Here is a 20,960-nt window from a genome sequence, read left to right as displayed (position 1 = left end):
TATAATTGTGCCAGCCTAAGATAATTCAACAAGTCAACCTTCCTTGGTAAATTGGGCGGTTCTCGTAGGAAGGTGTAGAGTGGAGTTGGCTTATCCACTTGTTCCTTATATGCGTAGAATTTCAAGCTTGAGACCAAAAGTGGGACCAAATCGTTGGGAGCCTGAAAACTCGATTTGGATAGACAACAACATATATCTTTGTTTCTATTACGTCTCAGCGTCTTCGGCTTGTCTGGTCAAGGCAGACCACTCTCTGGCGAGCTCTACCATGGCTTGACTGTCGTTGGCAGCACCAACAACTTCAATTGGCACCTGACTCTCACTGTTGTCTTTCCGAGACAAATGTCCCATGTTGGTCTCCGTAATAACCCTTAATTCAAATTTGCCATCATTGTCCTTCTCGAGAAGTTCATGCCATGTAAACAAAAGCAGGTCCCATTTTCTCACAAACGGATTAACGTCAATGACATAAACCTTCTTATATGGCCTTGGAACGTAGACATCGAGGATGTAATCACGAAGTGGGAATGCTGATCCGGAAATCACCTCAGCGTGGAAATCGTGGATCACGTCCTTCAACTGAGGGATCAAGTCTTCCAAGTAGATATAATGGCCAGGGTCTCTTTGAGAAACCCCGAGAATCTTCTTATCCTTAATGAAGATTCTGAATTCCAATGCTGGGTTAAAGTCGTTGATCCATTTCTTGACAACCAATTCAGGTTCAATATAGGGACCTTCGTCTTTGTCTTCACAGTCGTCATAGATATGGCGGTCAAGATCGTGTGCAATATGATCTGAAGCATTAAGAAGCAAATATACATCATTCACAGATGTGCACTGCAATGAGTTGTTGATCAATATCCATTTAGCATCCTTTCCAGCTGTCCAATTCGTCTTAACAAGCACTCTGCCATAGCCATCAACTGTTTCTTTTAGTTTTTCATGGAATTCTTGGAAATGTTCAACAGGGTTTCCATTATAGCTTGATTCATCATCTTCCCAATCACTGTACTCGTTTTCATCATTTCGCTGGACGCTGGCAGACGTTGGAAGCCTAATGCTGTCTGCGCTTAGGTAATCTAGGAACGCTTGGGGAAGGGGTTTGAGCACTTTAGCTTCAGTGGCGTGTTGCTTAAAGTATGGGTACCAGTTCAGGTACGAACACTGGTTTACCTGGGCACAAGAGACCTGAAGTCTATTGAAGACGTGAGTTTCCTTAGTCATATGTGGTTTAGGTGGAGTTGGAGGATCAATGCTTGGTGATGTAGGTGATGGACCTCCGTGCACCCTCCAACGGTCCAACAGTGGGACACAACGTGGAAGTAAGTAATTGGCAAGAGAAAGAAAGGCAATTCAATTTAGAGTTATTGATTCATTGCAGGGTTGCTGAAAGTGTTGAAGGACGTGAGTAGATTGGGGTATTGAAGAATGACAATGGAAGTATCACGGTTGTAAGCTGTTACAATGTCAGAATGGTCCAAAAGGTACCACTCTCTAGTAATCTCGTCTTTACTGACAATTAAATTACTTGGTTCAAGTCATTTAAGTCTATTTTCATGATTTTTATTTTCTTACCCAACTTCCAATTTCTATTCACAAATCTTGGAAAACACATCCTTTTGTACTCATTTTGCAACCATTTCCAGATCCTACGAATGCGCGTCAGAGTAAACAAGTGTCCCCAAAACTCATATCAACCCAGAATTTCTAAAAAAGGAAGACGAAGAATCTACAAATTTCAACAGCCTCTTTTTCACCTTAAAACAATCACCACCTCCCAACCCTCTACTTTCGAACCTTCGTCGACGTTCTTCAGAACACCTAAGTAGGGATTTTTCATGGCCTGCACATTCCACTGGATCGAGAAAAAATCTCAGCCTTATAGCTTCCGAACTACATACCTCCAACAGCCTAATCAACAACCATGGCTGCTGCTCAAGCTAAGAATCCTTCCAATGCCACATTTAAGGATAAGGAGAAGCCACAGGAGGTGAGAAAGTCGAACATTCTCGCCGCCAGAGCTGTCTCGGATGCTATCAGAACTTCCTTGGGTCCTAAAGGTATGGACAAGATGATCAAGACCAAAGAGGGCAAAATCATCATTTCCAACGATGGTGCCACTATTCTTAAACACATGGCTATTCTCCATCCAGCTGCTCGTATGTTGGTCGATTTGTCGGCTGCTCAGGATATCGAGGCTGGTGATGGTACCACCTCTGTGGCCATCTTGGCAGGTTCTCTTTTGGGAGCTGCTGAAAAGTTGTTGAATAAGGGAATCCATCCTACTATCGTCGGTGAGAGCTTCCAAAGAGCAGCTGCACGTGTCTGTGAGGTTTACTTGGAAATGTCACACAAGATCAGCTTGAAAGACCGTGAAATCTTGATCAAGGCTGCTTCCACGTCCTTGTCCTCCAAGATTGTCTCTCAGCACTCTGCCTTGTTGTCTCCACTCTCTGTGGACTCTGTACTTAAGGTGATGAACGAGGCTCAAGATAACGTTGATTTGAACGACATCAGACTTATAAAGAAGGTTGGCGGAACTATCGACGATACCGCGTTGGTCGATGGTGTTGTTCTCACGCAAAATGTGTTGAAGTCTGCTGGAGGTCCTTCCAGAATTGAGAAGGCTCGTATTGGTTTGATCCAGTTCCAGTTGTCTCCACCAAAGCCAGATATGGAAAACAACGTCGTTGTTAACGATTACAGACAGATGGACAAGATCCTTAAAGAAGAAAGAGCATACTTGTTGAATATTTGCAAAAAGATCAAGAAGGCCAAGTGTAACGTTTTGTTGATCCAGAAATCCATCTTGAGAGATGCTGTCAATGACTTGGCTTTGCACTTCCTTGCCAAGCTTAACATCATGGTCGTCAAGGACATTGAGAGAGACGAGGTCGAATTCTTGACCAAGGCTACTGGATGTAAGCCTATTGCTGACGTCGACAACTTTACCGAAGACAGATTGGGCTCCGCCGAGCTCGTTGAAGAAACTGAATCTTCTGGTTCTAAGATTGTCCAGATCACTGGAGTTAACCCAAAGAATACCCGTCCTACCGTGTCCGTTGTCGTCCGTGGTGCCAACCAGTTGGTCTTGGACGAAGCTGAGAGATCTATTCACGATGCCCTTTGTGTCGTTAGATGTTTGGTGAAGGAGAAGGCTTTGATTGCCGGTGGTGGTGCCCCAGAAATCGAAGCCTCTAGAGTCTTGTTTAAGGAATCCAGCAAATTGAGTGGTGTGGAACACTTCGTGTACCAGGTCTTCGCACAGGCTTTAGAAGTCATCCCAACGACGTTAGCCGAGAACGCCGGCTTGAACCCTATCAATGTCGTTACCGATTTGAGGAACAAGCACGAGTTGGGAGAGAAGAACGCTGGTATCTCTGTCAGAAGATACGGTGCATCTAACACATTCACAGAGAACGTGTTGCAGCCGGTTCTTGTCTCTACAAGTGCTATCACTTTGGCTTCTGAGACGGTGAAATCCATTTTACGTATAGACGATATCACCTTCAGCCGTTAAGCTTACCATGCCTGCGATGAATTCTTAATGTACATATACAATTTGCGAACTTTGATGCAAACGTAATCTATTAAACCAACTTGACAGAACGGGACATACCCTTCTTGATACCTGTCTTCTCTCCCCCGTATGGACCACGGTTGTTCTGGTCGTAAACTTGTCTGACCGACTTGAGCTTCTTCTTGGCGGCGTCGTACTTCTTTCTCTTCTTGACTCTGGCGTTTCTGTTGTCGTTCTTTCTGTTCGGCGTAAGACCCTTGTTTTTGAGAATCTGGAAATTAAGTGCTCTTTTACCATTCTCATCAGTGGTCTCTGCAAAGTCAGCCAACTTACCGTCTCTAGCGGCCTTCTTAGCTTCGTTATGGGCAGAACGTCTAGCTTGTTTCTTATTGTCCCTAGCGTTCTTCATGCTTTCGTAGTAATCTTCGCCATCAATGTCATTAATACCAGCCACCTCTCTTTCATCACCGCTATCGAGGTCATTACCATCCAAGTCATCTCCCATACTGTTCTCACCACCCAAGCCTCTCTTACGGGCTTCCTCCATGAGTCTTTGTTGTCTCTCAAAGAGTCTTTCTTTGTATGGTAAGTCGGCATCACCAGCATACTGGTCGTCAGGGTTGCCCTTATTGGAAGCCTTGTTAATCTTAGCAGTGTAGAAACGCAAGGACTTCTTACGACGGTTCTTTTCAAGAAGATCACCAGCATCGATAGCGCTTTGTTCGGAGTAGTCTCCAACTGGTTCCAAGGATGACGCAGAACGGATAGCCTTCTTCGAGGGTTTAGGTTCCTCAACGGCCTCCTCTTCTTCGCTTTCCAGTTCTTCCTCTTCCTCTTCAGAATCAGTCAAAACATGCTGTTGTGGTACCTCCACCTCGTCCTCGGAGACGTCGCTAGCGACCTGTCCATTCGTCTCGGCTTCCACTGCAGTTTCTTCCGAGCTCAACTCGTTGGCTTGTCTCCAAACTTCTCGACTCAGGAGAATCAGCTCCATGACTGGTTCATCTTTCATGCTAGAATGCTTTTGGCTTCCCGTCAATCTCTCTGTGAGTAAAGCGAAGTATGATGAGATCGATGCTAAGTACGCACGTAAAGCGACCAACTTGGCTTCAATCAGTGCAGAAGGCTTCGTTTCAGCCTGGAACTTCTCGAGGTCCGGCGTTAGACTGTGGAACTCCTTCAAAAGTGGAACAAACTCTGGGTACGATCCAGTCAAGAATTTCATCTTTTCTTCCTCATCCAACAGATCCAAGTCCATGTTTTCGTCAGCCACAACCACATGTTTCGTGTCTTGGGTATCGTGCTCTTCTGCCTTCTTCGTCCAGTCCTCCATCATATCTTCATCGACAAAATCGTCCATTGCAAGGTCCTGTAAATGCTTCTTCTGTTGTCTAAGGGCCTCTTCAGCCATTTCATTGTCATCACTATCATCATCACCACCGTAGTAATTCTTCTTAGAACCCCAACCTTCAGGATCAGACTCATCACCAGACCCTTCTTGCTGGTCTTCCATGTCTTCATCATCATTGTCGTCCTCGTCTTCGCTTTCTGAAACTTCTTCATTTCTAAGACCAAGAACCTCCTCCTCAGAGTCCTCATCGTCAGAGCTCTTTTGGCGAAGATAATCTCCAGCTTGGTCTAGCAAGACTTTCTCTCTTCCAGCATCAAACTCGTCGAGCTCATTGTCGGAAATATCGTGGGACATGACTGTTGATTATGGACTTTAATGTCTCATACATTTCTAGTGATGGGGCCTCATCGCTACTTTTTTAGATAGTACTGCATGCGAAACCATGGGCTTCTAGCACAACCACCATCAAACAAGGCAATCAGCGAGTAATGACGCTAGAAAAAAGATGTGTATCAGATTGGAAGTGTCTAATTATTCTCTAACTCTTATTAAATTTGCTGAATTGTTGGGAATATTGGATTTTTCCATTATGTATCTGTGGTGTACGGATGTTGCTCCCTTCTACCTCCTGCCTTACATCTCTCAAATCACAGTCTACTGTCTTCTGTTGATCTTGCCATGTCCAACAGACTTGACTCTCTCAACCCCAAGAAGTCTGGTTCGAAACCAGCACTTAAGTTTAAGCCCAAAGTTGTGGCCAGAAAATCCAAGGAGGATAGAGAAAAGAATGCCCCAGTGGTCAAGACAGAAGAAAGATCGAACCTACCTCCAACTAGAGGACGTGGTGGATCCAGGGGTCGTGGAAGAGGTCGTGGCGGTGCATATGTTGGTACACACTTGGTTTCTTCAGGTCCATTGGCATCTTCCGCTGTGGGTAATGGTCCTGTTGCTACCTCAAAGACTGGTTTGACCAGTGACAAGGTTTTCGGTGCTGAAGGAAGAGAACAGAGTGATCCCTTGCAGAATTTGAAGATGAAGAGTCGATCTCGTGAAGATACTCCAGTTGGCGAGGATTCAGATGACGAGGGTGGCTTGACCAAGATTAATATGAGCAAAGAGTATCAATTCGAAGACAGTGAAACGGTGTTGTTCCCTGTGCGCCCACAGAAGGACGAAGAGAAGAAGGCCACTAAAGTGGCTATACCATTATCATCCACAGTTTCAGCCACATCTTCTCGAGCTCCATCGCATACGCCTCGTCCTGAGGTAGTCAAGAGTGAATCGTCTGAAGACATTAAGATAGAAGATACTCCAGGCCCTGTTCCCGAAAGAGTTGGCGATGTCGTCGAGCACGATGAGCACAACAGGCTTATAGACGATCAGCGTGCTATTGTTGATTTGGTTACAGGCAAATTCGCTGGCCTTAAGGCAGAAGACTCACCATCAAATGTGCCAGACAACTACTTCATGGTTCATCTTCCACAGATTAGTCAGGCTCCAAGCGAGAGCGAAAACGATAAGATGGACACAGACGCTTCTAAATCAGAACTTGCCACATCATCGTTGGCTGATTTTCAGGGTCAAATTGGCCAGCTTAATTTCCATAGATCCGGCAAGATCACTATGTCTATTGGATCGGATACCTCTTTGAACGTCGCTCAAGGTGTTCCTTCAAACTTCCTTCAAGAATTGTACCTTATAGATTCCAATGCTGCTAGAAAAGCGGAAGGTGACCAAGACGAGGAAGTTCTAGACGAACAGGGCCACAAGGTCGTGGGCGATGTCCACAGGTTAGGTGAAGTGACGGCAAAGCTAGTCGCCACGCCTGAAATCAGATAGCATATACATACATAGGGCATTCATGGTAATTTTGTATTTTACAGTCTATAGTAGGTCCTATAATTAGTTTTGGATCAATCTGGAAGTCAAAGCTTCCAAATCCTCCAAGGATTGAGGTTCATCGATCTCGACAATACCGTCGTCTTGATCATTCCTCAGCATACCCTTATCATTCTCGAACCACTTAGGTTTCTTCAGCTTAGGCACCTCAGCCTCCTCATCCAGAGACTGTAGATCATTTTCAAGGTCAGGACCACCAAGAGTGACCTGAACACCTTCATCATCATCACTGAAGTCATCTTCAAGGGCTCTTCTCTCAGCTTCCTTCCTCTTTCTCTTCTTCTCTTGCCTTTTAGACTTGGCCAAAGCTTTATCAGCGACATCAGCCTCGTTCATCACATCAGTTTCCTTCGAGACAAACTCCTTCTTCTGGTCTTTGGCGTCACCCTTCTTTCTGAAATCTTCTTCATCTTCTAATTCGTAGATTGGATGCGCCTCGCCTTCATCATCGAACACCAACTTCGTAGGAGTGCCCTTGTCCTTAATGGACAATTTCTTGGAGAGAGCCTTCTTTGCTGCTCGTTTAGAAGCTGGGATAGACAAGTCAGGAATCTCAGTATCCTTGATGTCATGGTCTGTTCTCTTAACTTTCATAAAATCATCTTCACTGTCTTCATCCTCGTCGTCGGCCTTCCTTATTCCTGTACCAGTCATGTTAAGGTACTCCTTCGAAAGAACAGTCTGGTTTTGCCTCTCAAACATTCTGTCATATTTGGTTCTGGTCTTCTTCTTATCGTCAGCCTTGACATCACCTTCCATATCAGCACGTTCAAGCTCCATGAGCTGCCTAGACATGTTCTTCTTTTCTTTGTTTCCTTCACCACCCTTGATCTTGATCTTAGGTGCACCGGGAAGACCCAAGGACTCTGCAAATTTATCAGCCGGAAGTGTCTCGACATTGAAAACGTCCTTGTCCTTCTGGACGTAAATGGAACGATAGTATGAAATAAATGCACGTTGACCCAAGTTCTTCATCTGTGGGTCTTTAAAACAAAGGGATTGTAGTTGTGGACGAATGGTCTTTTTGCTATTCTTCTTGATGTTCATGTTCTTGATCTCGATATCATGGTTTGAAGTCTCTTGAGCATGGCTTCTTCTTCGGAAGGCAAAAGCATCAAGAGAGATTTACCAGAACGTCCGAAACGAGCACAACGTCCAACTCTATGAACGTATGTGGCAGCATCTTCTGGACAGTCAACCTGGATGACCCAGTCAATGGCAGGGAAATCCAAACCTCTTGCGACGATATCAGTAGCAAACAAACAAGCGTACTGTGCTTGAGAAAATTTCGTGGTTGTTTCCAATCTAGAAGTTTGCTTGTGGCGACCATACAATCTCATCAAGGAGATACCGGGCTGTAAGGTTCTGAAAGTCTCATAGGTAAACTGGACTTGTTTAGATGAGGAGAAGAACACAAGTATTTTGCTCTTGAGATGCGTTTTGATGAAAGACCAAAGAACGTCTAATTTGTCCTCTAGGTTAATGCGAATATAGTATTGATCCAAGGTGTCAGGGGTAGCAGACACAGTGTTATCTGATGAGACACCTATCTTGGTTGGGTTGGTGAGAGACAATCTTGCGAGATCCTTAACACTGTCCGACTGGGTAGCGGAAAATAAAAGTGTTTGTCTCTCTGGGGACAAATGGCCCAAAATGCTATCGATTTGTTTTCTGAATCCCATATCCAAGCATCTGTCAGCTTCATCAAGAACAAGAATTTGAAGATTTGTTGTCTCAATACCAACAGATTGGTTGAAATGCTGGGAGATTCTACCCGGCGTTCCGACGAGAATGTTCATTCTTCCGATTCTCTCTTTCTCAAACTGCACATCTTTACCACCAGTGACTAATCCAGCCGAGAAAGAATTGTATTTACCGATCTTTGTAAGGACCTCGAAAATCTGCACAGCTAATTCTCTGGTAGGCGATACAATAAGGGCGGCCAAACCGTCATATTCAGTAACATTGTTGTGGATCAAACATTCAATAACTGGAATCAAGAATGCTAATGTTTTGCCGGAACCTGTCTTAGCAGTACCAATGATATCTTCGCCTTTCAATGCTGGAATGATTGTCTTCTTCTGAATATCAGTCATAGAGACAAAGTTGGCTTCACGAAGACCTCGAAGAGTTGCATCGGTGATGGGGTAGTCCTGAAACTGGGAGGCATCAGAGGAATCCTCTTGTTGAAACTCATCGATTTTCTTTTTGAGCAGGGCGAGCTCCTCCTCTTCAGTTTGACGCCTTGACTTTCTATCAAGCTTTTTGTTCTTTTTCTGCGCTTTAACCATGATCTATGAGGCTGACGAGTTTAAGAACTCACTTGTGAGATGGGCATCTCCAGAAAATTCACGTAAACACCCGTGCACCACATACATAACAAGGTCTTAAAAGTTCAATATTTCAGCATACTGGAGGGCCAAGTCACCGTAGATATCGAGTTCGGCTGGATTCATGACTTTATAGCAGAGGTTTCCAGATGGAATATCGTACTTTGCAATGAGGTCCTCGATGATCTTCTTTGTGTCCGAGTCTTCAGACTTAGAATGGTCGTCTTCAATCTGAATTAAGAAACCACGGAAATTACCATGGAGAGAAACGTTAGCTGTTTTTATTGTAACATTTCCGTTTTCGAGCTCGTAGATTTGCCCTCCGTCGCCTCTGATGGTCTGTCTTTGGGTCCACATGCTCTGCATTCTATGGCCAACTAGAAAATCAAAAGCGTCATTGAGTCCAGACGTAGCGCCTTTATGTAAATGATCATTAGGAATTGCAAGTTCAGCGTTACCACTAGATCCAAGCTCTTCTTGCACCACATGGCTGAAGACTGTAGCTGTTTTCTTGTTTATGAGAGTCACACACGAGTCATTAAGATACGATGGCGACCAAGTATAAAGGAATTGGGATTCAGGTGCCGTTTCATGTGTTTCTGAAAGCTCTGGAGCCACAGAGTAGATGTTGTTTCTGAAGATCTTGAATGTAAAGCTCCATTTGCCTTTTAGTGTAGGAAGTCTGTTTGATAGGATATCATGGAATTGAGTAATCGTGCTTGGCGTTGCCTTGTGCACTAGAAGAACCCTTAAGGTGTTAGTAATGCTTTGGAATCAACCTTATTGAATGAACATACGCTGAAACCATGGGAACAAGTGTGGTTTATATCTGTTCTTGACGACAATACTGCATGAGTTCAACCTAGTAGTAGTGAGGAGCGTCTGGCTGCGAAAAAACAGACACTAGGAAGGGTCTACCCAGGTAAGGCAGATGAAGATAGATGGAGTGTAGAATTGGATAAATCAAGAAGGAGTTTCATGAATATTAGATAAAGAGGTTTCGGGGGTCATTTTGATTCCAAGAAATTGGAAATTCAGTGACATATTTCGTCTTCTACTACAAGTAAGTGCAGCTAGGTAACCAAACTAACCAATTACATACTTAGCGAGTCATACGAGAAGCTCTTGGTTTTTAGTTCCCATGAGAAGATCGGTTTCTTAGATATGAAAAAAAAAAAATGCACCTTTCGTGTTGAAATACTGTCTTGAAAGCATATACTGATGTATTCTGACCGCCTACTAATACCTATGTATTTCCATCACCATTACAGAAAAACCACCCGATAACTAAAAATTGAAATTTTCAAGACTCCCAGTACCATTTTAATCCCACTATTTAATTAAACCACCCATAAATCAGTAACCACCTCTGCCTGTTCTCCACATCTTATACTACCTCAGTGCACCATTTTTTGCACCCATCGCAATATTTTCGAGCATCGAGGTGCTCATCTCTAGCAGCCATAATGACAAGCGGAACAGCTGTAACTGAGGAAGGCATCTTCATTGGTGCTAACCGCCAAGCTTACGTTTCAGACTATAAAACGAACCTTGTTGCTTATGGTGCAGCCAGCACTGTGGCATTGTGGAATCCATTCAGTAAAGATAAGAAAGGTGTATTCCATACATTGAGGAAGCATACTGAAGAGGTTACTTGTGTGAAGTTTATTCCTGGATCTGAGTACCTTGTTTCAGCGGGTGAAGATGGTCAGATTGTGCTGTGGAAGGAGACTGAAGGTGAGTTTAAATACTTTGGTTCTGTTACTGAAGAGGGTGCATCCATTACATGTATGAGTGTCTATGATGATCAGTTCTTTGTTACTGGTAACTCTTTAGGCCAGGTTTCGGTCTATAAGTTGGAAGAGGGTGTTCCTAAATTGCATCAGGAGTTTAAGGTCAAGCACAACTTCTACCCTTTGACGCTTTGTTTGCATAAAATTGGCTCAGAGTATCTTCTTCTCGTGGGAGGAACCAGCTCCACTCTTTTCGTTTACACATTCGGTGATTCCAGTGAAATAGAACTTGTGGCTTCTATGGTTGGTCATGAGGACTGGATCAAAGCACTTGCAATTGTCAAGGAAGGACAAGACTACCTTCTTGCATCAGGTTCGCAAGACAGGTACATTCGTCTTTGGAGACTCAAGTTCAACAACAATATCGATGATTCCGATGAGGATGAATCCAAGCTTACTTTGCTCACGAATAAGCAGTATAAGTTTTATATTGGAGAAGACAGAGCTGCTTTCAGCTTTGATGCATTAATCATGGGTCACGACGATTGGGTCAGTGGCTTGCAATGGCATCCTACTTGTCGTAACAAGGATGCATCTACACATAAACTACAGCTCCTTTCCCTGAGTGCTGATACCGCATTAATGATCTGGGAGATGGACGAGGATTCTGGAATCTGGGTTTGTCTGAGCCGACTCGGTGAAATGTCCATTAAGGGTGCTTCTACCGCAACGGGAGCTTCTGGTGGTTTCTGGTCTTGTCTCTGGATTACCAATGAAGAGGCTACAGAGCAACTTATTCTTGCAAACGGTAAGACTGGAGCCATTAGAGCATACAGACTGACTGATGAGGACAATAAAATCTGGGACTCTGTATTGGGTGTTTCGGGAGCTATTAGAGAGGTGAATGATGCTGTATGGTCCAAGGATGGATCCTACTGCTTTACCACTTCTCTTGATCAGACGACAAGGTTATTTGCGCCATGGACTAAACACAGACCAGCTACAAGCGAAAATACCACTACATGGCACGAGTTTGCCAGACCTCAAATTCACGGTTATGATATGATTTGTCTAGATAACATCAGTCTGACTAAGTTCGTCTCTGGAGGTGATGAAAAAGTGTTGAGAGTGTTTGAAATGACTCAGTCAATTGGTGATTTATTGCATAAGTACTGTGACGTAAACGTCAAGCAGACAGAGTTTGATTCCTTGCCAGAAGCAGCATCTCTTCCTGTCCTCGGTCTTTCCAATAAAGCCGCCAATGAACAGCTCGAATCAGGAGAAGCCCAGCAAAGAGAGGAAGACTTTGAAGAGAACCAGGAGAATGCAGCACAAGTGAAAGCAGACCCCCTTGCGGATACTAATGGTCCACCATTGGAAGACCATTTGCAGAGACACACTTTGTTCCCAGAGATCGAGAAGCTTTACGGTCATGGTTACGAAACAACGTGTTGTGCCACATCGCCTTCTGGTAATATTATAGCATCTGCATGTCGTTCGAACAACGCAAAACATTCTGTTGTTAGAATTTTCAACGTTAAGGCAGACTACCAGCTTCGTGAAGAATCATTGAAGGGTCACAACTTGACCATTACTAGTTTGGAATTCTCGCAAGACGGTCAATATTTGGTCGCTGTTTCTCGTGATAGACAATTGTCCCTTTGGAGGCTTCTTGACGAAGAAAAGGCCGACTTTGAATTGGTGCAGTTGAACGAAAAAGCTCATTCCCGTATCGTGTGGGATTGCTCTTGGGCTCCTCAAAGCACCTATGGAGCCTTCTTCGTCACTGGATCAAGAGATAAAAGCATCAAGGTTTGGAAGGTGACAGATTCTGGTGCTGAAATGGTTACATCCTTAAAGACCGGTGAACCAGTCACCTCTGTTGCCTGTTTCCAACAGAAGCTCATTGGCGACCGTATTGTCATTGTTGTTGGTCAAGAAAGCGGCAACATCGGTATCTACTCTGTCAACTTGGCAGACGAGTCCCCAAAAATTCTGCACAGCATAGCATTCGAAAGCGATATCTTACCAGCTTCTAAGGTCTGCAAGCTCAGCTTCAGCAGTCAGATGTCGAGCAACAAGCTTCTATTAACCGCTGCAAGCAGTGACTCCTCAGCCAGAATCTACAGCATAACCACCGAAGCATTGACATAAGGTCTGATTAATTCCATTCCCTTCATGCCATAGATGTCTTCTCGCTTCCTCACCGGTCCGGGATTTTTTGCACCCGGTTGTGCACCTGGTTGCTGGTGTTCGCTCGGTTCTTGCACGCTGGCCCCAGTGAGGAACAACATATTGAACAGATAAGTATATCGACCGATCAATTGTAAACTAGTCAAATACACACAACAGAATGGCTGAGAAATATCCTGAAATAGACGTCGACGCCAATGATCAGGAGCTTGGAGGCGACTTTTTGGCCAGAGAGAGCGAGCTTTTGGGTGACGAATTCAAGACAGATCAGGATAAGGACGTTCTTGAAGAAAGCGACGGCGACGCCGAGATCAACGACTTTAAGGAACAATTCCCAGAGGTTGAAGGTTCAGCCAATGTGGTGGCTCAGCAAGAAGCCGAGCAGCAAGAGGACGAGGAGGATGAGTTTGAAGGTTTCGACTCTGCTCCAAGTGCTACCAGAGACTTGAGTGAGTCTGAGCCTTTGAAGGAGTGGAAACAACGCAGAGATCTTGAAATTGAAGAAAGAGAGAGCTCGAACTCCAAGAAGAAGGAGGATATTATTAGCAAAGCTCAGCAAGGCATTGACGATTTCTACGACAACTACAACAACAAGAGAGAGCTGCACGCAAAGGACATTTTGAAGGAGCAGGAAGAGTTCTTGGAAAAGAGAGACAAGTTTTTGTCCAGAGGTACTTTGTGGGACCGTGTCAACGAGTTGGTTGGCGAGGTGGGCGAATTGCCTGAAGATAACCGTGACAAGACCAGATTTAAGGGCTTGTTGAACAAGTTGAAGGGTAAGGAGAACGTCCCAGGTGCTGGTGGCTACACGGCCGAGTAAATGGTCTGGACCATGGTGACCTGAAAAAGTATCTGTCTAGATTTAATACAATATCAATTACGAGATGAAGATTATATTAGGTGATCCATAAGAAGTATTCTATTAGTTCATAATTCTGTTGACAGCACGAATGAGCGAGTTCTTTTCGAGTCGCTGGCATTCCTTCTGAAGCGGGTGTTTGAGGATGTAGTCGTTGAGGTTCATGAGATTCCACACTCCGTAGCATAGGATGAAAGACTCGATACGATCCCAATTAGCAATATTAATGATCGAGAACCATTTGTGGTTCTCTTTGACGATACGCCACTTCGACAAGATTATCAAGCGTAGCAAATACGAATTGAGACCGTTGTAGAAGTCGGTGCTTATTTGACGGATGTTCTTTGGATCGCCTGGAAGACGCTTGTAGCCAAAGCTCTGAACGAGTTGCAAGGACCCAAGACTCATTGTTGCAAAGGCAGAAACAAAGCCTATTCCTTTGATGTAGTTTTTGACGAAAGTCTTCATATTTCCAAAGTAGATTTCTCTCAAGAAGCCAACCCTAGTAAGCATTGGCGAGGTCAATGCCAAGAGGAACATGGCCGTCAAATTAGGCCCATAAATAAAGTTTGCCATTGCATTTGCTTTGTGGCCCACAAAGATAAGGTATTGACGAAGGAGTTTCCCAATAGATGTAAAGTTCATGCTACCATTGGCAACTTCGTAGTAACGATCTAACAAACGGTCTTTAAATGAAAGCAACGCGTAGACGCCAAACAAGACAACATTATGTTTGACGTAGCTCTGCAAAAGGCCAGCCCAATGCACCAGCTGGGAATTAACGCCCAAACGGAAGTTGATCCAAATAGGATTGAAAATGTAGTTCTTAATCGAAGCTGACAAGTACTTATGGTTAAGCTTATACTTTGTGGGAGTCAAGTAGTTCGATAAAAGCTGGCCAAAGATGATTGGGTAGATAATGTGATGCTTCCTGTTATACAAGTAACGAACCCACGACTTCTTCTTGAGTTTATCAATTCCTGTAGCTTTAGATAACGTAGGATACACGGTAATACGTGAACTAGGAGGGTTCAACTCGCCAAAGTAAGCCGTATAGAAGTAGATCAGCCAGTAGTCTTTCGGGATCTGGGGATTATTAGCAACCGCCAGAAACAAGAACCCCACCGTGGCCAAATTAGCCAATTTCCTGGATCTTCTATCCACAGTTTCAGGGTCCTTGAGTCTGGTGTGGTCCCTGAGCCAGTCATTGATAAGGTTTCTGATCGTAGGGTTGAGCGAAAGGAACGCCGTAAGCCTTAGAGGATTCTTAGCCCTCAACAAAAGCAACACAATAATCCATTTGACCAGCTTCCCGACCGACGGGTTGGGCGGTGTGTAGAGGTACGAGTCATCCATGGTGGTAGTAGATAAGCAGCCGTGTTTGGATCGCGAAGTGTGTTTTTATGGCGTGAGGTTGCAAAATAGGACAATATGGGCGGTGGTTGAAGCAATATATGAATATATAAAAAGAGGAAGCGATAATATAAAAAGCATCAAAAGCATAGAATTATTGACCTTTTGTTAACACAAAGCATGGCTGGGATGTGCACGCGATGGTGGTTGATAAGGGTCCATCCCAGAGGCTTGAGAAGCTAATAAGAGAGCAATGATTAGTCAAAGAAGGGGAAGGGACATTTTGGGATGGAAAGCTCCTTTTATTTTTAAAGAAAAGAGGGGAAGAAGTATATAAAGAGAACAAATTTCCTTCTAAATTTTTCCCATTTGTTTTGAAAATACCTGGGCCTTTGGAGTAGCCCTCTGTCTGTGGCTCCTAATGAAGCGCACCAGTCGCCAATGGTTATTGCCAAAGAAGCGCGTTTTGCACCCATTTACGTAGACCCAGTCAGGGCCATAGAAACTAGGGAAACGAAAGAAGATAAAAAGAACAAAAGATCATATATTTTTTTTTCCACTTCACTCCTCCCCAACTCAACCTTCAATTCCCTCGTTTTCCTTTGTTGTCTTTTATTGTCTTCTGTGTTTACTATTCTTGATTAGACCTGTGCGCATCTTTAAGTTACCGATTCACCTCACAACCCAGATCTACCCCAGTCTTTCCTTCCTACCATGGACCATCCTGTAAAGTTGGAAACACCTCCTTCGAGGCCTTTACTGATCACCCAAAAGAGTGTAACACGCTCGTCTTCGGTCAGATCAAAGGGTATAAACTTCAATACCGTGTCACCTACGCCTGGTGCCAGCAGATCAAGAAACCAGGACCACAGTCGGTCGCTTCCGAGAGATCACACTGCCACCACTCCAAGACTATCTTTTCGTGATACGGGATCGCCACGTCCTGATCCTGCTACGTTGATAGACCGTCCGTTGCCGCTGCATCAAGAACTTCGTACATTGAACATCGACGACCAGCTACGGCTCTTGGCCCTGAAGGAAATGGCTGTGGTGGCCATAAACGATAGCATAAACACTTTAAAGCTGAAACTTGATACTACGCAGAAGGATTTGCAGCAGCTTAGAAATGTCATTCAGAAGTCCTTGTATAAAGAGGTCCATTTACAGAAACACGCTCCGAATCGCCAGCAGGGCCTGTCGGGGCTGTCGAAGAACCTACAGAGACAATCTGTACCTCCTCCAGAAGCTGGTGATCACAATTCGACCATCTGGTCCAATCTTTCAAAACCTATAAACTTCCTACAACAATTAGATACCATGATCCAGTCAGAGATGGAAAAGTCTTTGGGTGGTCCGACTGAACCCCAACGAGAGCATAAAAGGAGATTACCTCAAGAACCGCATAAACCTTCGAATCTACTGAAGCCGTCAAACGACACGCATGAAAAGCTTCCTGTCAATCTTGACAAATACTTCCCTACCCAAGATCCAAAGTATAGGGACACAGATGACATGTTTCAGGCAGTATCATCTTCTTTGTGGTCATTTGTAAGTGAAGTCAAGACGAACATGATGTCCACACTATCAGATAACCAAGAATCTCCACAAAATCTGGTGGATAAAGGAGGGACTGACGAAGATGAAGAATCCATCATGAACCTTACAGAGGTGACCGAACCAAGCTTTTCAAAAGAGGGAAGCGACGATGAACAAGACGCCCTAGATTTATCGATGTACTCGTCAATGCGGCAGCTGAGAAAACATTAACCACACATTCATTAGAAATGATTTACGACAAAGCATATTACATTATCATTATTCTTTTATTATAAACCACTCTATTCTCTATTGGCGAACACATGTGTTACCTGCCCTCCAAGCCTTTGACAACCTCCGATTGTCTAGCATTTTCCAATTGCTTTTCAGAAACGTCACCAAGCGATCTCAAGTCCTTCAACAAGATATTCTTCAACTTGTCGAAGTAGACCTCCTGAAGCAAATTACGAATGTTGTACTCGGACTTTTCAATTTGCTGGCCCAAGTTGACCAAGTGAGCCCATTCAAGAGTACCACCCTCAGTGCTAAGAGACTGGGATGATTCCAATTGTCTTGTCATGGTTCCAGCCAACGAAAGACCACTCTTGCCGGACTTGATGGTCAGCAAATCCAAAATGACAGAGGAAGTAATCTTGTAAGTGGCCAGGGTCGAGCTTTCTGGGATGATTTCGAAAACATGGATAGAATCCCACTTGGCCAAACCATCCTCGGCATCCTTCTTGAACAACACAACACCTGCAAAGCCCTCCTTCAAGCTATCAGCATCCTCATCTTCAGCGGTGTCCCACAAGTAAACCGAAGAGTATCCGCCATTTTCATAGTACAAGTCTCTGTAAATGTCAAAGCTCTCGTTGGCCTTGATCTCCAACTGTCTCAACACTGGAGAAGGGAATGGAGACTCGTCGTCACCAGTAGGTGGGTAATATTTGTTGGAAAATGGAGATCTATACAGATCACCGTCTCTGTTATAGTCGCAACACAAGAAGCTCTTGCCGGATTCTTCACACTTGGACAACTTCAACGGCGTGTCCACTGAGGACAACAAGTCCTGGGCCAACTCCTGGCCAGACTCGGAGTTGTCATGCTGGAGCAAAGTGCAAATGGAATTGAGATTCTTCTCTACATGTCTTGGGTCAAGACGGCGCAAGAGGTCAAGCGCAGCATCATATTTATCCTCCAGAGACATCTTTCAAGTGGGTTTTATATGGACTTGGAACTCGGTGGTTTAGCCATGTATAGGTGTTCCTAATAGTAGGATAAGTGTGGTGTACGGGTGCGCGCACCCACATTTTCTACACTTTTGGAGGAATGGCTGCGAAACGGAGAGAGATCCGGTTGGACTAAAAGAACCAAGAATAATAAATTACACAAAGGCAACAAGAGATGAGATAATTGCATTGGCTTTGGAATTGCGCTCCTTATTACTTGCTTACATCTGCAGAAATATCGAAAAACGTTTATATTAAACCCAATTACCTAATTTAACATCTAGAACTGAAACCTTGTAATCTGAATGCGAACATCGCCTATTGAGGGACGTATTCAACACCCAAACGAGGAGCGTTGATAATGATACCCATGATGATACCGGACATGATACCAGCAACGGGCAAGGTGATGAACCAACCCAAGTAACACCAGGTAACCATTCTCCAGTTGACACTCTTGAGGTCCTTGTTACACAAACCAACAAAGACAGTAGCACCAACGGTACACTGGGTGGTAGAAACTGGAATAGCCAACTGAGTAGCCATGGCGACAGTAATAGCAGCACCCAACTCAATGGCGAAACCTCTGGATGGAGACTGCAAGATCATCTTGTTACCCAAGACACTCATGATTCTGTAACCGAAAGTCCAGACACCAATAACCAAAGAAGCAGCTGTGAAACAGAGAATCCAGATTGGTGGGGTTTCCTTGATGCCCTGCTCGTTCCAGACAAGGTAGACAGTAGAAAGAGGACCGGAAGCGTTGGCAATATCGTTAGCACCGTGGGCGAAAGACATGGTACAGGCAGTGATGGCTTGAAGCAAGGAGAAAAGGTACTCAACCTTGTTGTTGTAGAACTTGGACTTAGAGTGCATGTTCTTAACGTTGGCAGCCAAAACACCCTTAGAGTTGGTTTGCATGGAAATGACATCCTTGGTGAAACCGTGGGAAACGACAAGCCACAAGAGGTATGGCCACTGCTTTGGACCAGACTTGAGGAGTCTCCACCACTTCTGTCTGGTAGTCTCCTCTGGCTTAGCCTCAACAGAAGAAGAAGTCTCAAGAGAGTTGACAGACTCCTTGGCGTTACCCTCCTTGAGGTCCTGCTCAGAAATGTCACCGTCAGCGATACGCTCAACAATTCTACGACCTTCGTAGTAGTCGATAGTGATCTGGTGTCCCTCAGGCATTGGAGGAATCTGGTCAACAGGCTTGAACCAGTAGATTGGGCCTCTGAAGACATCGTACCATCTGAGGGTCCAGTCGTTGTGCTGAATCTTTCTGCTGACAACTGGGAAGACGAAAAGCAAGTAAAGAACGAAAGCAACAGCACCGACACCGAAAATGGCACCAACGGTGGTACGAGTTCCCAAGTCGTCCAAGTTCAAGTTTGGAGAACCCTTCCAGACAATCAACATGGTCAAGACACAGAAGGTGATGAAAACCAAGATTGGAATCAAGCACAAGGCGTTTCTGATAGAAGTCTTCTCGTCCTTAATTTCCAAGACACCAAACTTAACGATAAGGAAAGTGATGGAACTGAAACCACCAGCGATAGCTGGGGCAATAAACCAGGAGGCAACAATCTGAGCGAAACCTTCCCAACCCCAAATAACGTGGTCAGCACCTCTGGAAGCAATACCCACACCGAGCACAGCACCGATAATGGAGTGAGTGGTGGAAACAGGCATACCGATGGTGGTGGCAATAGTCAACCAAATGGAAGAACCAACTAAAGCAATGGCCATTCCCAACATAAGAACAGTAGGATCATCTTCGAAAGCATCGACAGAAAGAATCTTTTTTCTAACAGTGTCAGAGACTCTGTTACCGACCAAGACCGCACCTAAGAACTCACAAATGGCTGCCAAAATCATGGCCTGCCAGTACTTCAAAGATCTCGAAGAGACCGAAGAAGAGAAGGAATTGGCAACATCATTGGCACCAATGTTGAAGGCATCCAAGAAGGCGAAGATAATGGCAATCGCAAGGATGTAATCGAACTGGTGATAAGCCATGAGGAATTGAAGTGTTGATGAACAAAAAAAAAAGCAGATCCAAAAGTGCCTACGTCCAAATACTTATAAGGAAAGAAACCTTTAATTAGGCAGCACCACGAGGCACGCCTAATACAAGCACAGCAGAGCTAACAAGGGCATATTTTTTTCTTAGCAGAGGAATGGGTGCAAAAAAAGGAATAGGCCCTGGCGCGCACCGACTACATAGTAGCTGCCAGACGGTGCCAGGAACTCTTGGCAAACGCTAATAAAGAAGAAAAAACAAGCCCATCACCACGCCTTGGCGGGCCCACGTTGCCTCCCCTAGGCTTTGTTCTTGACACATTAATACTTTTGTGGTAGGTGTGGGAGGTAACATAACAGAAAAGAAGTGCAACTTTGCTTCGCTCGTTGCCTCTATCGAGTGTTGATAATCACCCCTGGTTTCAGCCACGTAAAATGGCTACTCTTCAGCCTTGCGCTCCCTCAGTCTGGTCTGTCTGTCTTGTGAGCTGCTGCCGCAACGGTAGGCTGTGGGCACCACGTGGGAGTGCGAAGGGAAGAAATGGCTGCGAAAAAAAGAGACTCTGCCAGACTTGGCTGCGAAAACACCTAAATCTGCGTGAACCAAATGCCCATTGCGTCTTGTGCCTGGTAAGTGTCTGTTGGACCAGATCGGCGTTTTGGATGGTTTGGTGGAGGGTTAGACGGAGAAGAGTAGAGGAGGGTTGGTTAGTGGAGAACGTGTTAACTGGTGGGTAGAAGTGGTTGGTGGTTGGGCACGTGGGGCGGTGAGGTGACGCCATAGAGTGCGGTGGGCCTGAGATCAGAAGGTGAGGCCCTAAAAGGTTAAGGGTGGGTGGAAAGCACAAGGTACGTTGGGCGCAATTCCAGGGAAGCCACTGGCCATGGCCAGGGGCTGACCAGGGGGTGACCAGGAGCTGACTATTGTGCTTCAG

General features: G+C 44.8%; 12 protein-coding genes across 12 annotated transcripts; 5 read left to right on the top strand and 7 right to left on the bottom strand. All coding sequences in view use genetic code 12, as the record gives it.

Annotated features, from left to right (window-relative positions):
- Window positions 1–207: 207 nt before the first annotated feature.
- On the bottom strand, window positions 208–1,224 carry CXQ85_002694 (cell proliferation protein; the record flags this gene model as incomplete). Its single annotated transcript, XM_025486359.1, has 1 exon — window positions 208–1,224. The coding sequence occupies one exon, from the start codon at window positions 1,222–1,224 to the stop codon at window positions 208–210; it is 1,017 nt and encodes a 338-aa protein (XP_025343909.1).
- A 700-nt stretch (window positions 1,225–1,924) lies between these two features.
- On the top strand, window positions 1,925–3,520 carry CXQ85_002693 (chaperonin-containing T-complex subunit; the record flags this gene model as incomplete). Its single annotated transcript, XM_025486358.1, has 1 exon — window positions 1,925–3,520. The coding sequence occupies one exon, from the start codon at window positions 1,925–1,927 to the stop codon at window positions 3,518–3,520; it is 1,596 nt and encodes a 531-aa protein (XP_025343908.1).
- Window positions 3,521–3,590: 70 nt separating this feature from the next.
- On the bottom strand, window positions 3,591–5,225 carry SAS10 (rRNA-processing protein; the record flags this gene model as incomplete). The annotated part of the gene is made up of 1 exon (XM_025486357.1): window positions 3,591–5,225. The coding sequence occupies one exon, from the start codon at window positions 5,223–5,225 to the stop codon at window positions 3,591–3,593; it is 1,635 nt and encodes a 544-aa protein (XP_025343907.1).
- Window positions 5,226–5,549: 324 nt separating this feature from the next.
- Window positions 5,550–6,710, top strand: RPC53 (DNA-directed RNA polymerase III subunit; the record flags this gene model as incomplete). The annotated part of the gene is made up of 1 exon (XM_025486356.1): window positions 5,550–6,710. The coding sequence occupies one exon, from the start codon at window positions 5,550–5,552 to the stop codon at window positions 6,708–6,710; it is 1,161 nt and encodes a 386-aa protein (XP_025343906.1).
- Window positions 6,711–6,773: 63 nt separating this feature from the next.
- HCA4 (RNA-dependent ATPase) lies at window positions 6,774–9,061 on the bottom strand (the record flags this gene model as incomplete). The annotated part of the gene is made up of 2 exons (XM_025486355.1): window positions 6,774–7,849; window positions 7,900–9,061. The coding sequence occupies 2 exons, from the start codon at window positions 9,059–9,061 to the stop codon at window positions 6,774–6,776; spliced, it is 2,238 nt and encodes a 745-aa protein (XP_025343905.1).
- Window positions 9,062–9,157: 96 nt separating this feature from the next.
- Window positions 9,158–9,908, bottom strand: MED20 (Med20p; the record flags this gene model as incomplete). The annotated part of the gene is made up of 2 exons (XM_025486354.1): window positions 9,158–9,848; window positions 9,898–9,908. The coding sequence occupies 2 exons, from the start codon at window positions 9,906–9,908 to the stop codon at window positions 9,158–9,160; spliced, it is 702 nt and encodes a 233-aa protein (XP_025343904.1).
- A 658-nt stretch (window positions 9,909–10,566) lies between these two features.
- CXQ85_002688 (Elongator subunit) lies at window positions 10,567–12,987 on the top strand (the record flags this gene model as incomplete). Its single annotated transcript, XM_025486353.1, has 1 exon — window positions 10,567–12,987. The coding sequence occupies one exon, from the start codon at window positions 10,567–10,569 to the stop codon at window positions 12,985–12,987; it is 2,421 nt and encodes an 806-aa protein (XP_025343903.1).
- Window positions 12,988–13,186: 199 nt separating this feature from the next.
- CLC1 (Clc1p) lies at window positions 13,187–13,846 on the top strand (the record flags this gene model as incomplete). The annotated part of the gene is made up of 1 exon (XM_025486352.1): window positions 13,187–13,846. The coding sequence occupies one exon, from the start codon at window positions 13,187–13,189 to the stop codon at window positions 13,844–13,846; it is 660 nt and encodes a 219-aa protein (XP_025343902.1).
- Window positions 13,847–13,948: 102 nt separating this feature from the next.
- Window positions 13,949–15,241, bottom strand: CXQ85_002686 (uncharacterized protein; the record flags this gene model as incomplete). Its single annotated transcript, XM_025486351.1, has 1 exon — window positions 13,949–15,241. One exon carries the CDS (start codon window positions 15,239–15,241, stop codon window positions 13,949–13,951), a length of 1,293 nt encoding a protein of 430 aa, XP_025343901.1.
- A 711-nt stretch (window positions 15,242–15,952) lies between these two features.
- On the top strand, window positions 15,953–17,005 carry CXQ85_002685 (uncharacterized protein; the record flags this gene model as incomplete). The annotated part of the gene is made up of 1 exon (XM_025486350.1): window positions 15,953–17,005. One exon carries the CDS (start codon window positions 15,953–15,955, stop codon window positions 17,003–17,005), a length of 1,053 nt encoding a protein of 350 aa, XP_025343900.1.
- A 97-nt stretch (window positions 17,006–17,102) lies between these two features.
- Window positions 17,103–17,981, bottom strand: CXQ85_002684 (F-actin-capping protein subunit beta; the record flags this gene model as incomplete). Its single annotated transcript, XM_025486349.1, has 1 exon — window positions 17,103–17,981. The coding sequence occupies one exon, from the start codon at window positions 17,979–17,981 to the stop codon at window positions 17,103–17,105; it is 879 nt and encodes a 292-aa protein (XP_025343899.1).
- A 340-nt stretch (window positions 17,982–18,321) lies between these two features.
- Window positions 18,322–20,022, bottom strand: PHO89 (Pho89p; the record flags this gene model as incomplete). The annotated part of the gene is made up of 1 exon (XM_025486348.1): window positions 18,322–20,022. One exon carries the CDS (start codon window positions 20,020–20,022, stop codon window positions 18,322–18,324), a length of 1,701 nt encoding a protein of 566 aa, XP_025343898.1.
- Window positions 20,023–20,960: the final 938 nt, after the last annotated feature.

Source organism: Candidozyma haemuli (genome assembly GCF_002926055.2).
Source record: "Candidozyma haemuli strain B11899 chromosome Unknown D_2014730914, whole genome shotgun sequence".
NCBI lineage: Eukaryota > Fungi > Ascomycota > Pichiomycetes > Serinales > Metschnikowiaceae > Candidozyma > Candidozyma haemuli.
Note: the sequence above shows the minus strand (reverse complement) of the source record. Positions and strands in the feature narration are given on the sequence as shown.